Raw genomic sequence first — 16,676 nt, 5'->3', positions numbered from 1 at the left:
TCTGCTAAACCCATCTCTTCTCATATGGCGGTCAATACCAAACTCTCTAAATATAATGGCTGCCCTGTCGCTGATCCTATTGAGTACAGAAGCATCGTGTGCCTTACAATATGTGGTCATCACACGACTAGATATCTCTTTTGTAGTAAGCAAGGCATCTCAGTTCCTTCAGTCTCCAACCGATGAGCTTTGGGCAGCAATAAAGAGGATCTTACGTTATCTTAAACACACATGCATGGGTTGAGCTTATTTTGAGGTTCCTCCTCTCTCTCCCTTCATGCATACTCTGACGTCGATTGGGCCGGTTGCCCTGATGATCGGTGGCCCACCGGAGGTTTTGCTATTTAGCTGGGTCAAAACTTGATTGCGTGGAGTTCCCGCAAACCGCAAGCAGGCTACAGTTGCACAGTCCAAAACAAAGTCAGAGTTTTGTGCATGTGCAACCGTTTGCCACCAAGGTTCTTTGGATCTTCTCTCTTCTCCGAGATCTTGGTGTCACTCTTTCTAAACCTCTTATTATCTGGTGTGATAACATTGGCACCACCAATCTTGCGGCGAACCCCATATTCCATGCTCGAACTCGTCATGTCGAGGTTAACTTTCATTTTCTACGGAACTTGGTTCTTGCTCGATGGTTATGTGTTCGATTTATTTCATCGGTTGACCTGATTGTTGACGTATTCATTAAACCTCTCAGTGGTGATCGCTTCCTTTCATTACGTAACAAGCTCTATGTGATCAATGAGCATGGAACTTGAGGGGGCGTATTGGAGATATACCTCCACATGTATTTCTCAGTAGCAATAAAGTTACTACATCATTGGTCTGTTGATGAGTCCTGGTATAACACTCATCCCATTCAGGATAACACTCATCCTTCCAGCTGTAATCTTCTTATCATTTATCTTTGTAAAACTCCATTGTTGATGGATTCTTTGTATGTGTACAACTCTTAACCATTATAAATAGAAACAGGATGATGGATTTCATCATTGATCCACATTATCATTAACTCTGCTATTTCAAGTACCACCGATACATAACTCAGATTTGCCAAAAGAGATGGTAGATTTGTTACTGATTATGTTTGAGAGGAAGGTCACCATCTCCAATAGGCGATGGTTTAGAGTGGACAACACTTGTATGCAATGAGTAGAACGAAGAACACCAGCAAATAGTAAGCACAAATCTACAAAAATAAGGGAGTGGTCAGTACAAAAAAAAAAAAAGGAAAATCATGTTTACTGGTCATATTTGATGGATTTTTAGTGATATTTGTTGTGCTGTGGCAGGAAATAGACGACGATAACTTACCGTTGTAGTAGGGTTTAGCAGTAACGGTGACCACCTCCCATGGGCGATCGATGCATCCATGAAGCTTGTGTACTCTCTCTTCGAAGAAAGCAAATGTTTGTATTGGAAAAGTCAATATGAAAATGTCTCGATTTCTCAAAACAAAACTGTCAGAAAATACAATTTCCCACCGTTTTACAATGCAAAAATGTATTGCAAACAAAGCCTACAAACCTGAACCGGAGTATATAAAGTATCGGTTTTGCGTTTGTACCACAAACAAACATAGCCTTAAAGGATTATAACTCATCTCGTAAGTCGTTTTATTTGGCCGGATGGCGTACGTACATCTGGAACGAAATGATGTTCTTGCTAAAGCCTTCTTTCATTGGGTTCGCCTTTTAGCACTCTACCAGTGATTTATAAATAATTTACAGTGATTTATGTTTTATTGTCCAATAACTTGTTTTCATTTTATTGGTTGGAGATGAAAACAAATGTAATAAGTTTACAAAAATGTAATAATTTATATATTATTTTCCAAGCAAAATTCATTATTTAATTAATCAACAAATTAATAATTTTTCTCAAAACATAATAGTTATAAATAATTTTTGAAAATTGTAATAATTTTAAATATTTTAATAATTTAATTTTTATTTCTAATAAAAAAATTTCAACAATTATTTTCCAAATTACACTAATTTATATTTTATTTTCCAATATAAATAAACTGATATTTTTCTGAAATGTAGTAATTTTAACATAATTAATTTATAATTTTCTTAAAATGTTAATAATTTATTTCTTATTTCCCAATAAAATTTAATCAACAAATTAGTTATCTTTTATTTTCCAATGTAAATTAATCAATAATGTTCTAAATATGTAAGAAACAATTTTAAATAATAAATTGAATAATTTATATTATATTTTACAATAAAAATTAGTCAACAAATTAATTATATTTTATTTTCCAATATAAATTAATCATTAATTTTAAAAAAATGGAAATATAATTTTTTTTTATAATGTAATAATTTTCAGTAATTTTCTAAAAATTTAATAATTGATATTTTATTCTCCAATAAAAATAAATCAACAAATTAATTAAATTAACCAATAAATTTTTTAAAATGAGAAATAATTTTATGAAGATGTAACAATTTCCAATAATTTATTTTATCAATAAATAATTAATATAAAAAATTAATGAAATATCATTAAATTACAATGATTCGTTAAACTACTCTATTGTTAAGTAACCCATTAGCAATAATGGATTATTTATTAGTTTTTGATAGATTATTTAATATTTTTAAATAATGAATTATTTCCAAAAATAATAAATATTAAATAATAGTTGGTAGATTATTTTCCAGAATTTTTTTAATAATAATTTTTATATCTAATAGATATTACTTAACAATAGATTATTATTAAGAGAGTAAAATATTATTTGCTAAATAATTACTGAAATCTATTTAGTAATCATTGTATTACTATTAGTAATTACTGAAATAATAATTAATAAGGGTTGCTGTTTAAATAATTATGAAACCATTATCGGTTTCAAGCACTTTTCTTTTAAGCTTTTATGAGCTTCCTGAGCCACCACATGGGCAGCAAGATTGGCGATCAATGGTGTTTTTGGTTTCAAGCAATATTCGTCTGTGCAGATGTTTAAGGAATTTCGGTTCCAACACTTCTTCCAATTTTAATGACTGTTCAACACACCCTAGAATTGGAATAGGTGCCAGCCAGCTAATACACAGATGTTTAAGGGTGAGGTATTTATCATTTTAAATTATGTTGGAATGCAGAATTCTGTAATGCGGTGCAGTGTACTGTACACTTCTTTTCCAATTTACAACCGCATCATAATCTATATACCTCATTCTATTTGATGTAACCTTCAATTCATCATCATCATTTAAGCCTCATCAGCCACATGAATCCGGTTTACAATTTTATTCTGTTCAGTCCCAACTCCGGGCTTTTTTCTTATTTATTTCTTTATTTTGAGAGAGAGAGAGAGAGAGATGAACAAACCAAATTACTAAACATGACATCATGGGCAATGATACTCCATATTTGACTAGAGCAACTTGTAGCTTAGAATATGATAGCATCCAAAACAAATTTGAGCAAGGTCCAAGCATCCAGCTATGTCTTCTAATTAAAATGTAAAATGTTCTGGTAATTGTCGCAATTTTATAGTATACCACTCAAACCAAAAAAGAAAAGAAAAAACAAAAAAAGCTTTGGCTGCTTCCTCAAATTACCTCAGCACCACACATTAGCAACCAATAACATTATGAGCTTAGTCCATCCCCCCTCTCAAGGATGCAAAGAACAAGAATTTCCCTACTACAACGCCAAACCAGCTGCAAGCTCGTCAGCTGGAAAATTGGTCTAGAGCTAATTCTTCGTTAGTTTCTCACAGAAAATAGTAGTACCCAACTGCTACAAGCACCACCACTAGCAAAGCTGCAGGAGCAGCCCATACCCAGTATGGAGTTGACTTTTTGCGTCTAAACATCATTTTTGCCTTTGGAACTGGATCTTGACCTTTTGCTTGATTTCTGTACCTAACAGTCACAGGGTTCTCCTTCTGCTCTTTAATTTTGGACGGAACTGGAGATTCAATGTTTTCTTCCGCCTTCTCTGGTTCGGCAACCTCTCCATTTGCCTCAGCTTGCTCCTCAGAACCGGTAGGAGGTGCTGATGCTGCAGCCTTTTTCTTTGCTCTCTTTTCACGCTCCTGAGAATGAATAACAGAGGAAAAAAAGCGCCTCAGGATCTCAAAACCCATGAGAAAAGCAAATTATAAATACCTAGGAAATTCAGAAATCAAAGCAATACTTTCCTTGAGCTTCTTTTCAGCTTCCTTTTGAGCCCTTACAGCCGCCTTCGCTGCTGCTTTCTCTGCCAACTTCTTCTTCCTCTCAAAAGCTTGCTTCGCTTTCGCAATTTCCTCTTCTCTTTTCATCTCTTTCAACTTTTCTGCATCAATCTCATTGGTGGTAGATGGCTCCTTTACTGTTTTTTCAGAAAATGAGACGCTCTCCTCATCTGGATCACCAGCTTTTGTGGTGGATACCAACTCTGTCAATCTACTGTTATGTTCTTTCTGTACCTTCTTGATGGGGATCGTGTCATGTTGGGGAATGGGTTTAGGCTCTTCCTTCGGTTGTTTTATGTTGATCTTTGCCACTGCCTCTGGCTCACTAGCTGCTGGTACTTCAAAAACCAGTGGCTTCTCATCAGGGTTCCTCATTCTCCCATCCCTACTCAACTGCCGGATATCAAGTGATGGCAAGATTCTTTTCTCATAATCATCTCTAAAAGACTTATTGCTGCTCCAAATGGACATGAATTTCTCAACCTGACCATTTGGAAAGACAATGAAGTTGAGACTAAAAAAATATAATATGTAAAGACCCCTAGAAAGGATTGCTTCAGATTTAACTCAGATTTGATCCCCACTTATAATGGAGAAAATGAAGGTGGGAGGAACAAGTGCAAATTTCATATCAGATAGGGTTCTAATCAGTGTCAAGCAAACATGCATAAAACTGAACTGGGTGCAAAATGGGAAAGAAAGAAAGAAAAAACTGGGCACAAAATTTGCACCCAATTTGGATATGCACTGCAAACAAACAGAAGCCTGTGAGCCAACAGACCTCAGTGTGAGATAATTCTTCTAGGGCTGCCACATCCTTCTTTGCAGCAAGGTCCCGGGCATTGTTTAAGATCGAACGATTCTGGAAGTAGTGAGCATTCTGAATGGACAAGGAACCACAATGATGTATCAGGAAATATGATCACAATCAAACTTGTGAACGAATTAAACACTAAAACAACTCAGCATTCATAATTGTGAAAGATAAAACAATGTTCTTCCGGGGGATCAACAACCATAATACAATATAAACTTTTAAATTCTCAATTCCAAAGATGGATTTTTATGTAGCAATGCTTCAACCAAAGCACCATCCCCATTTACTATTTCTATTTGAGTTAGCTTAAACTGATTTGATTAATATTTGAGATGGATCAACACTGCCATTTTCTGGCCCTATCCAACATGATTTTGTTTGACTGAAGAACATAGCCAATCTGCCAGGTTTTCCTGGTTAGGTTGGCGCCCCAGTTGACATCCTGGTGAAGTCCATGTTAGGCACTTCCTGAATCAACACATCCACTTCCTTGACAATAATTTTAAATGGTAATGATAAAGTGATAATCACCATAATACAAGACCCTCCTAATCCATCCCACACAACCCCTTTCTTTCTTTATACAACACAAGTCATTTGGTTTTTTTACAGTTCAATGAATTATAGTACACTAGATAGTTTTAGATCCCATGATAAAAAGGAAATGAATCATTTAGTTATTTCACAAGTGGAAGAAAATGACCAGAATAAAGAGTTGATTACACAAGTATATAAGATTAGGCATCCCAGCATGTCAGTGCTCAGGTCACCTAGGCAACAATTTCACAACATCTCCAAGACCAAGGAATATATTGGGGTTCACTTTGTAAAAATAAAACATCAAGCATATCAGTTGCCTCTATGGCTACAAATAGAATCACTTCATTTATAACAACTGACTATGTGTTACAATAGATGAAGACCTATACAAAACAAACAACTGAACAGACATCTACAAAACATTAAAAATTTCTTAAAATCAGGACCAGGTCATCAAGAGAAGCATCTCTAAACTCCTTCCTCATGAAGAACCACAATCTAATACTACCCATAATGTTTTCCATCAGTTCATCTTCCTGAGAGAACTTTCATCTTATTCTATTCTTCAATTCAACATCATTCAAACGTTTCTATATTTTAGTCGGTACTCATGAGAGAGTCTAAGATTTTGACTACTGTTAAATTATTAAAGCTTTCTATTGATTTGTGAATAGGGGATTGGGGGTGGACTTTTGGCAAGATAGAAAAGGCAATTGTATAATTTTTGTTGTTGAGATGAAAGGAAAAACGGCAATTACCATGGAGTAAAGACTAGATATTATTGTGATCATCACCATGTGCTAATTCCACCTATGACCTATTTGGAGTTAGTCGCATCAATCTTTTTCCTATTCAATTCTAAGGTCATAAGCCTGTTAAAAAATGAGCAAGGTGATCCCTTTCACCATGTGAACCCATTCCTTTGGCCTGAAGTTTTTATAATAATTAATCAGTACAAATTCCTATTATCATCCTTTCCAATGTGTGTCACAAGGCATTCCACTATCCCAAGGCATGAAGCATAAAATAAACACATGTGGTGTAAACCTCCCAAGTATGGAGTTTTTAATTAATAAATAATTAAAAATAATTAAAGGAATACATGCATACACAAACATAGTAAGTATCCCAAAAGGGGAAATTATGAGAAATTAGAAAACTTCAAATCTGCAGTTTCTAATAATAGAGTCATCCCTAATTATATTATGTATCATCAACTATCAATACATCACTTGCAAAATTACAAATCAAAATTTCAGATTTAAAAATTCACATAAATTGCATAACATTAATATAAACAAGTATGTCATCTCATATTCAATTTTCAGTTTCAAATAATAGAACTCATAGAAAAGGAATCAATTTTTCTTGATTCCTCATCCAACGGCAATTTCGTTATTTCCGGTGTTCTGGTTTTATCACTCTTATCATTTTATGTCTTTTTATTACTAGTGTCTCAGGAATAGGGTTGGTCATTTTAAAGGGTGAAATTAGTTTAAAAAGTCATATTAAAGAGGCTTTAGAATTTCAATCATAGTTGTCAAGGCTAGTCGCCTAGGTGCCCACCTAGGTGATGGAATCTGACCTAAACTATTTAATAAGTTTGGGAACTAGGAAGGGAGTAAAGTAGGTTCGGCTGTTAAGAATAATAAGTACAGGCCAGTAACTAGGAAGGGAGGAAGAAGAAGGAGGAGGAGGAGGAGGAGGAGGGAGGAGAATAGGGGCGGAGCCCCTCTTTTTCGGAAAAAAAAAGCATTGAATCTGAGCTGGAAGAAGAAGAAGAAGAAGGAGGAGAATAGGGGTGGAGCCCCTGTTTTTTTGAAAAAAAAAAAGCATTGAATCTGGGATGGAAGAAGAAGAAGAAGAAAAAGGAGGAGGAGGAGTATAGGGGCAGAGCCCCTGTTTTTTTGAAGAAAAAAAGAACTGAAGCTGGACTGGAAGAGAAGCCCCTGTTTTTTCGAAAAAAAGAAGAGCACTGAAGCTGGATTTAGGCGCCCGCCTAAGTTTCTGGGTGCCTGGGCAGTCGCCTAGTATACAAAACTATAGGTGTTTGGGCGAGGCGACACTGTAAAACCGCCTAGTCACCTTGACAACTATGATTTCAATAAGTTGAAAATACAGTTTACATCATTTTCTTTGAATTTATATTTCAAGGATCAAACTTCCATGTTGCTTTTTGCATGGTATAAGTGCCATTATGTAGGTAATTTAGTTATCCATCCAACAAGACCAAGATCTTGTATCTTGCATGTTTTGAGGGAGTTATGGTCATTCTAGTAGTAGGTGTCCTTACATAACAGGATTTCAATTTTTCTATTTCTTTCGGTTAGTCTTGGAGTTATTTTTGGTTTGTTTAGTTGTAGTAAGACTAGTAGAGTGTTACTACTTAGTAGAGCACCACTATTGGAACAAGCAGGGTACTGGGTACTTATAAATAAATAGATGTACTTGGCATTTATGGTCATTTTTAAGAAACAAGGTAACCTTCCATGAACTCAAAGAAAGCATCATAAAAATGATAACCCTAAAGAATGCAAACAAATACTAGTTAAGCTTGAGAATAGGGCAGAAAATGTAACTAGAGTTGGAAAGGCATACCCCTTCATCACGCTGTTTTCTCAATTCAACAAGGCTTTCATATGCCTTATCCCTTTTCTGGTTCACGACTGTCAGTTCCCCCTGTAATGAACTAATTTCGTTGTCAATAGCCTTCAGTTCTTCCTCAAAATGCTTGATTTTTGCCCTAATTGCCTGTTGCTCCTTTCGTACTCCATCCAAATCAACTCCAATAAGCTACAATGAAACAGAAATGCATGAAATTTTACTTCATCTTAAAATGGTCAAGTGGTAGAAAGATCAAAGTGGATAACCCCGGAGGGAGAACATAAGATAAATGAAAGGTTGCATGGGGGTGGGAGGAAGCAAGAAAGGACCAACACTAGATCCTGAAATTTACTTTGACTTGATCTTGAATAGCCTCTTTCTGACCCAAAGAATCCTCAATCTTTGCCTTCATAGCAGCATTAGCGATAACTTTTTCCCTTGTCCCCTCAAGCTGCTTGATTTCTCTAAGCAGTTGCTTCTCCTCAACCAATGATATACTTTCATGTTGCATTCGATAATGCAAGCTCTGGATCTGTTTTTCCATATTCCCATTGAAAGGAATTAATACAGGATGATGAACACTAAAATGCCGTGAATAGGATTCCAAAACAATTTCGAAGTTTCCATCCTAAACTTACAAGATCATTAAGCTCTGCTTCAGATGAACACAAACCAACACCCCTCTCTCGATTTGCATTGTTTGCACTACGCAACTTTCCAAGAGCCTGTTGCAGAGGCTCCATTTCCTTCCTCTTCTCATCCACAATGGACCTATATCGCTTGTCCTCAGCAGTTAAAGGTTTCAATTGTGCAATAACCTGTGCTCGATCTGCCTGCTCAAACAACAGCAGCAGAATTAAATGTTCAGAAACTCAATTTATTGGGTTTATTAAATGCTATATTAGGCCATATGGTTAAGAAAGCATACTCGGATGTGCACACTGCACACTCACACAAGAAAATAAGAGGTTAACAAACAAAACAAACAGAAGTTCAAGCCTCCACCCAAGTTTTCTTATCAAGGGAAGAAATACCAGCAGAAAGGAAAATCTTTCAAGTACCCTCTTTGCTCTTATGGAGTCGTTGATCTGAATTCGGGATTGAGTCCTTTTCTGAAGCTCCTTGTCAGCCAGTTCGATTTTGGCTCTCAGCTTTGGGTCTTCATACGACCGAAACTTGACGAAATAAAAAGTATGAATTTGTTTGGGTGCAGGCCATTCATCAACGGCATCCTTCGGGACATCTGAAATGGTCTCCATCTCTGCCTTGATGGCACCATCATTTCCATGTGAACTAAACTTGATCGGTTCATCGAGCCCTGAACCCTGATTTAGTTTTGCGCTGCCTTTCTCGTCGCTTCCATCCTTCACAGGAACCTGTGTGAAATCGGCTGCCAAGACTTCCACAACCATGGTTTCCACCGGCTATTTGATAAAGAAATGAATTTGTACAACCCTCGGTTGATCAGTTCCTAATTACAACACATCAAACAGATAGAAAGAAACCCTTTATTAAAAGATAAAAACGGACAGGAGAAATTCATATATCGAATGAAGCAACCGGGTTCAAATTACTAAAACAATTTCTTGATAATAACTGCTTTCAGTTGAGTTGACTATCATGAAAAGAAAGTTGGAGTGAGATAGAGAGAGAAGGATTCAAACATTCAGACATTTATTACAGAATAATACAGAGATCATGGGAAAAAATGAACCAAAATCAACCAGGGTTCAGCCTTGTAGAAACGTATGAAGTCATCTAGATGAATAATTCAACGAAACAACAAAACCAAGAGTAAAACCAAATTATCATAAACTGTTTTCAAAAAAGATCAGTTCTTTCAAGAAAAGAAACTACTAATAGCCAAATCGAATCCTAAAAATTAAAAATAAAATAATACATTATTTCCACAGATGTCTGCATTAAGTGTGATCTCAACCGCTAAAACAGATAAAGATTCAACCTTTCCTCAAAAAACAATCTCTACCCCTTGAGATAATAAAGATTCTTACAGATCCAACAACGAAACATATAAAAGAGGATAAAATAACACTGAAAAAAAAAAACAAAAAAGAGAAAATAAGTAATCAAGAAAATTGATGAAGCTTTACCACGATAGAAGATCAACTGAAAGATTTCAAATGAATCGACCCTTGCTACAGGGCCGCTGAAGAAAATAAGAGTTCAGATCCCGTGGACGCTTACAGGAACAGAAGATCAAGACAAACGAAGAGCGAGAGAGGGGGGGGGGGGGGGGGGAGAGTTCCAGTAGAAGAAGAGATCAAGAGATAGATTTTATATCTTTTCTTTCTATAAGCGATGAAAGGCCCATGGGCCGGCCGCGGTTTTCCTTTTCGTTAATGAAGGACTTGGATACAAATATAGTATGGGCCCGCATCGCTAACTTTATGGGCCCCGCATTTGCGACTGAAAAACGTGTCGATGGAAGGCTGACGAAGGCTACGAGGAAGGTGGTCCAGGTGGAGGACATTCAGAGCATCATAAGGATAACGATAGAAAATTGAATAGGGTCCCACCTCTACAGCTACAGGCTTCGATCCAACAGCTACGACAAACCAACCCACTCGTATAGTTGATCGTCCTCATATCACAGCTGTTGGCCACCTTTGCTGCATGTGGGTGAGACCTGAGATCATTGATGGTTGAACCACTCCCGTCTTCAGTTATATGGCACGTGCCACATCTCTCTCTACGTTGACTGAACTGAATTCACATGATGATTGGTTAGTTTAGCGAACAGATTTAGTGTAATCAAGCTTGTGTGAGCTGGACCGAGCTCGAGTCCTTAGCCCCAAATCAATACGAGCCCTGGAAATTAGGGCTGTTCACGGGTCGGATTGGGTTGATTTATTAGCGTTTTTTCAATCGATTCGACTTGGTTGATTTACCTAGAAATGAAACAAAAATCGACTTAGTACTAAGTAAAACCAACCTGGTCGGTTTGGGTTGGTTTTGTGAATGATTCTTTCGGTGTAAACGATAAAGGATTCAAGTCTAAGAAAGCAAAAGCTGGATGCCTGAAAATTAAAAATGATTTGATGTATCAAAACTGATATTTTATATATAAGAAATTTTATATATAATCTATATATTTCTGAAATAAAGCTGAAATATATATATATATATGTATATATATAGTAAAACTGAAATATCATATATATATATATATATATAGTATCTAAGTTGGTTCGGGTCGGTTAGGTTCGGTTTCGATTTTCACACATGAAAACCAAAATCGAACCGAACTATTGGTTTATGTTTTTTGTAACCCAAAATCGACCGATGCTGAAGAAAAACCGACCAACTCGGGTTGGATCGGACAGGGTTGGTCAATTTGGTTGGTTTGGGTCTTGTTATGAACAGCCCTACCATATATGTGAAAAAATATGTATTTTATATGTATTTGGCCTGTACATATTTATATTGGTATTCCTTCCAAACTGAGCCTTAATAATTTTTTTTTCACTCAGATTACATTGTTTGAAGTATAATTTGATTTGTGCTAATGTAAATGCAAGTAAGAAGAGTGTAAATTTTGGTTTAATTTTATTCTAGATTTTATTTTGCTTTAGGCTTTATTTTCCTCTTTCCCACTTCAAACAAACAAAATGTGGTAAAAGCTGAACTTATACTTTTTGCACCAGTATAAATAAAATTGCACTGCAAACAAATAAACCGGGCTTAATGAAATATTTTGGTTAGTATTTATGCATCCTTCACAGTAAAAGTGTTGTTTATGTTTTTACCATGGTTTTCAAATCATCGTTGACCCGAACGGTTGGATCATTCGATTTGAAAATCGGTTTCATTTCACCTTTAACTCATCCCTTGACAAAAAATCATTGACTTGGTCAATGATCCACTTGTTTGGGTGGTCGAATCGTCAACCCGTTCGACCTAAATAGCAATTATTTGGTCATTTTTTATTTTTTATTTTTTTTTAAATTGAAACGGGTTGTTCATTCGAGACAAATAGTCAAACCACTAATCCAAAAACCAATGGACAAAGCGGTTTTGATTTCCAAGTCTTTTTTTTAAAATATTGGCTTCTACCAAATGGACAAACTTTTCATTATAGAAGGGGAAAATATAATTTAAATATTATTTTCAACCTAAGAAATTTTCCACCAATGTATAAATGGAGCCTTATGAACTTAGGGTCTATTTGGTTTTCGGGAATAGATGCCTTGTTTGGCAAGAATGGGATTCAGAATTCCATTCTTGGGGGAATCTCCCCATATGGGGAATGGCCATTCTAAACTCCCTTAGGGGATGGGAGGGACTCCCATTCTAGAGTTTGTCAAAAAGTAAAGAACTCATGACAAAAAGTCCCCCAAATCCTAATATTAATAAAATGATAATGTATTATTACATCAATAATAAGATAATAATAATAATAATAATAATAATAATAATAATAATAATAAATAATAATATATTAATAAAAATATTAATTTAATTATTCAACTCCTAATTAATAAAAAATTAATTCAATAATAATAATTTATTTGTAAAATAGTAAACAAAAATAATAGAAATTAATAAACTAATAAAAATAATAATAATATATAATAAAATAATTAATAATTAATAAAATATAGTAATAAAAATGTTATTAATTTAATTATTCAACTCCTAATGAACCAAACAATAACAATCAAAATCCAATATAATTCCAATTCTTGATTGAACCAAATAGATGTCAAGAGTAGGCGATTCTGATTCCAATTCTATAGGATTTCAAATCCAATTTTGATTCTAGTCCTAGCTGAGAACCAAATGAACCCTTAGTTTCTTTTGCATGGATATTCCTTTGCTTTATCTTTGTTGTTATAGGGTACCACATTGCTAAGTATTCAAGGCTTTTAAATAATATAAAGGCCTCATTCATGTCTAAGTAAGTCATTGACTTGGGTAAATTCACATATTTCGGCAAGTGTTCACTAAAAAATACTTAACTGGATAAATGCATTTACCAACATTCTTTTATTCCCTAGGTAAAGTTGTATAATGATTGTTTTATTAAAAAAAAAAGTGGCATTATTAAAGGGACAATATTCCCATCACGTATTAGCAATTTCCGATACGTATAGATAAGTGATTACTCAAGTCTAAGGAAGATATTATTTGCCCAAGTAAATGAGCCACTTAAGAATCATTATTTTCTTCAGAACCCACTAATATGAAATACAAACATGGATTTATTTCTTTTCCATGGGAGCCACCAACTTACCCGCCCTGTACTATGATCAAGGATACAATTTTGGCAGGCTCTAGTTGAGCATTATTAAATTCAAACGGGCAAATGTATAAATTCATCAAATCGGGTACCTAACTTGCACCCCCTAATTATAATTCTTTTATTAATTACTCCTTTTGGCTATGTTTGATTTGAAGAAAAATGTAGGGAAAGGTAAGAAAACCTATACAAGATTGGTCAAGGTTTTCCTACCTTTCCCTACTTTTTCCTTCAAACCAACATAGCCTTTATGGTCGTTTTTTCTTACTAGATATTCTTTATAATTTTTGCCTTAGATATAATTGTACTTTCAATTATGTTCCTACAATGTTTTTCCATTTCTTAATTGTTTTACCAAGAAAATTCCTTTACGTCTCATTAGTGGTGCAAATTTTACATCTAAAAACTGATGCAAAATTTGCATCATTTTCCTCCTACTTTAATTCTCTTGGGGATCATATCAATTTGCCTTCTACCTGACTCCTCCCAAACAAACAGAACAAAATCAAATATGTTAGCAAAAGTAAATCAAGCCCATATGCACTCTTATTCATTTACACCCATGCAAAATGAAATTCTCAAACAAATGGAGCCCAAGGTTTTAATCCCCCCAGTTTCTTCTGTCTGGCTTCATTAACGAAACCCCTTTGACTTGGTAATTAATTTTTCAAATTAAAAAAAAATCAAATATAACGTCTTAAAGTAGAGGGTTTTTAATTCCATCCCAAGGTTCAAAGTATTGATACGTATCGTATTAGGAGCTTCTCAATATGCCCCTACAAAGGGTGTATTGGGGTTTTGACCAAGGTTCAAAGTATCTATACATATCGGCCTGTATCGTATCAGGAGCTTCCCGATATGCCCCTATAAAGGGTGCATCGGGGTTTTGACCGGTTTAGGGGGTGGACAGACCTTAAACCAGCCACTCTGAACCGGATTTGGAAAAAAAAAATAAAACTACCAATACTACCCAGTATGCCTCTACCAGCATATCTAGCGTATCAATATTTTGAACCTTGGTTTTGACTAGTTCAGGGGGTGGACAAGACCTTAAATCAGTCCCTCTAAACCAGATTTGAAAAAAAAAAAACTAAAAAAAATCTATTGATACTGCCAGGGTGTATCGGGCGTATCGATATTTCGAACCTTGCTCCAACCTACAATTGGGATTTGTTCCTCAAATAGCGCTCTTTACACCAACCTCACAGTACACCCTACCATGTATTAGAGCATCTCCCCATGAATAACAACAAACAAGTACAAGAGATGTTCTTAATGTGCGGCTGGGACATGCTATGAGGTTGGTGGGGTGAAGAGTGATTTGTGAGGAACAGATCTGAACTCCTCTAACTCATGTAAATGCAACTAGGACAATAAGTTCATGAAGCCTTGCTTGATAGACATGGTGGGATTCAAGAAAAGACAAGTTTCAAGAAAAGTTGAATACCCATCGCAATACAAAGTATGATTTTCAAAATCAGACAAGATCGGACGGTGGGACAGAAAAACCAAAAACCGGTCAGGTAATCAGCTCTGTTTCACCCTAAAACCATTTTTTGGCCAAAAATCATTGATTTGGTCAGTGACCTGCTGACCCGGGCAGTCAAACTGTCAAACCATTGACCCAGACAAGAGTTTTTGACCATTTTTTTTATTTTATTTTTTTTGTTTTTTTAAGTCAGAATGGGATTGATTGCCCATTGAAACTGGATGGTCAGGCCATTTGACCCAAGAATTGGTCCTAAAACGGTTTCCTGTCCGGTCTGATTTTAAAAACCTTGATACAAATAACATTACTTGTAATGTGTTTGTGAGTTAGTGCACTTGCAGCCATAACACCGAAGCATCTTCTTTTCCTACATTATTTGACCACATTAAATCTCAATTGGGCAACCCAGCCTTCTTTAGCAATGGAAGAATGTAAATGGGAAATGAGTTGATGAGGAAAAAAAAAAAAAAGGAAATTGAAGTGGATCCAAGCATATTTCTAACCACCACACCAGCAGGCGTTGGACCATAATAAAACATAAAAAAGGGTATAAGCATCCTGCATCCATGGTCACCACCCACCAGAAAGAGCAAGCACTATATTGTTGCTTTCATCTCTTAAAGCAGGACTCTCCACAAAGGTGATCTCTTGTGGGCGTACGCCAGGGCCCAGGCCCTCTGTGCTTCATTATGAAAAATGTAGAACACACAGGAGTGAGAATAATACACTGGTTATATGTATAGGTCCACTAAGGCATGTAAAATGGGCTAACCACAATAGGAATATATGAACCACTGAAGTGTTCACTTCTGATTGGGTTACGTAGACCATTGTACTGTACACATCTTGTTAATTTGTAGAATATCCCAACCCCATTTTTAGTGTGTGTATTTGTGTTGTGAGTGAGTCAAAGGGATGACTTGCATGTGTTAGTGGCAACTGTGGCATGTTTGTCATCAGTCGTCACATCACAGGGTCATATTTAAGACTTACCACAAAATGGAGTTTCTATATTTCCAGAAAAAATCAAGAGGAGCTTTACGATATGCATCATTAACATAAATAATTATTTTTTGGTAGAAAGTACTAACATGAATAATTGGGTTACACAATTTAATAAAACAATGAACTATAATACCACTAAATGATGAAATACACAAAACTATCTAATTTCTTGTAAGTTATGAAGTCCAAAATTGCATGAATTCCATATCCTAACATTTAGGCCCTATTCGTTTTTTTAATAAGTTATTTATTCAGATAAATGCAATTATCTAGGTAAGTTTTTCTTGAAAAACATTTAGATAAATATATTTACCTATATTTTTTTATTTTCTAGGTAAATAAAGCAATGGCCATTTTAACCATAAAAATCCATTATTAAAAGAGGCATTTTTATCACATTCAAGTATTAGATGGGAAAATTACTTGCCCACCTTGAAAATGGGTATGGGGTAAGTGATACCCAAGAAAATAAACTTTCCTTGGTCCCAGAAGATGAGTATCGGATAAGTGATACCCAAGAAAATATACTTTCCTTAATCCCCACATAAATCTGAAAAATGAACATCAGATTCTTGGTCAATAGAAACCAAAATCCCATTGACCAACTTTTTCCTCTCTCAAAATCCAAAAAAAGAACACCCCCTTAGAAGATTATTCCTTGTGAATTTTCAACCACAGTTTGCACTTGCGGGAGACAGTAATTCTGGCGGCCAAGAAACGCCATGCCAATCAAAATTTATTTATCTAAAATCAATACCAAAAA

General features: G+C 35.3%; 1 protein-coding gene across 1 annotated transcript; it reads right to left on the bottom strand.

The window, feature by feature from the left end:
• Nucleotides 1–3,435: 3,435 nt before the first annotated feature.
• LOC148875906 (proton pump-interactor 1-like) lies at nucleotides 3,436–10,536 on the bottom strand. The gene is made up of 7 exons (XM_088965696.1): nucleotides 10,271–10,536; nucleotides 9,221–9,630; nucleotides 8,798–8,992; nucleotides 8,512–8,691; nucleotides 8,154–8,348; nucleotides 4,980–5,078; nucleotides 3,436–4,681 (listed from the first exon to the last, which is right to left on the bottom strand). The coding sequence occupies exons 2-7, from the start codon at nucleotides 9,569–9,571 to the stop codon at nucleotides 4,121–4,123; spliced, it is 1,581 nt and encodes a 526-aa protein (XP_088821822.1). The 5' UTR covers nucleotides 9,572–9,630; nucleotides 10,271–10,536; the 3' UTR covers nucleotides 3,436–4,120.
• Nucleotides 10,537–16,676: the final 6,140 nt, after the last annotated feature.

Source organism: Nelumbo lutea, chromosome 1, assembly GCF_056320005.1.
Source record: "Nelumbo lutea isolate HS-2025 chromosome 1, American lotus-T2T, whole genome shotgun sequence".
NCBI classification, from domain to species: domain Eukaryota; kingdom Viridiplantae; phylum Streptophyta; class Magnoliopsida; order Proteales; family Nelumbonaceae; genus Nelumbo; species Nelumbo lutea.
Note: the sequence above shows the minus strand (reverse complement) of the source record. Positions and strands in the feature narration are given on the sequence as shown.

Coding starts and splice junctions, on each gene's coding strand:
- LOC148875906 (XM_088965696.1), bottom strand. CDS start 9,571: ATGGTTGTGGAAGTCTTGGCAGCCGATTTCACACAGGTTCCTGTGAAG. Junction 8,349..8,511: donor CTATTCAAGATCAAGTCAAA/GTAAATTTCAGG, acceptor GTTTCATTGTAG/CTTATTGGAGTTGATTTGGA. Junction 5,079..8,153: donor GAAAACAGCGTGATGAAGGG/GTATGCCTTTCC, acceptor TTGTCCATTCAG/AATGCTCACTACTTCCAGAA.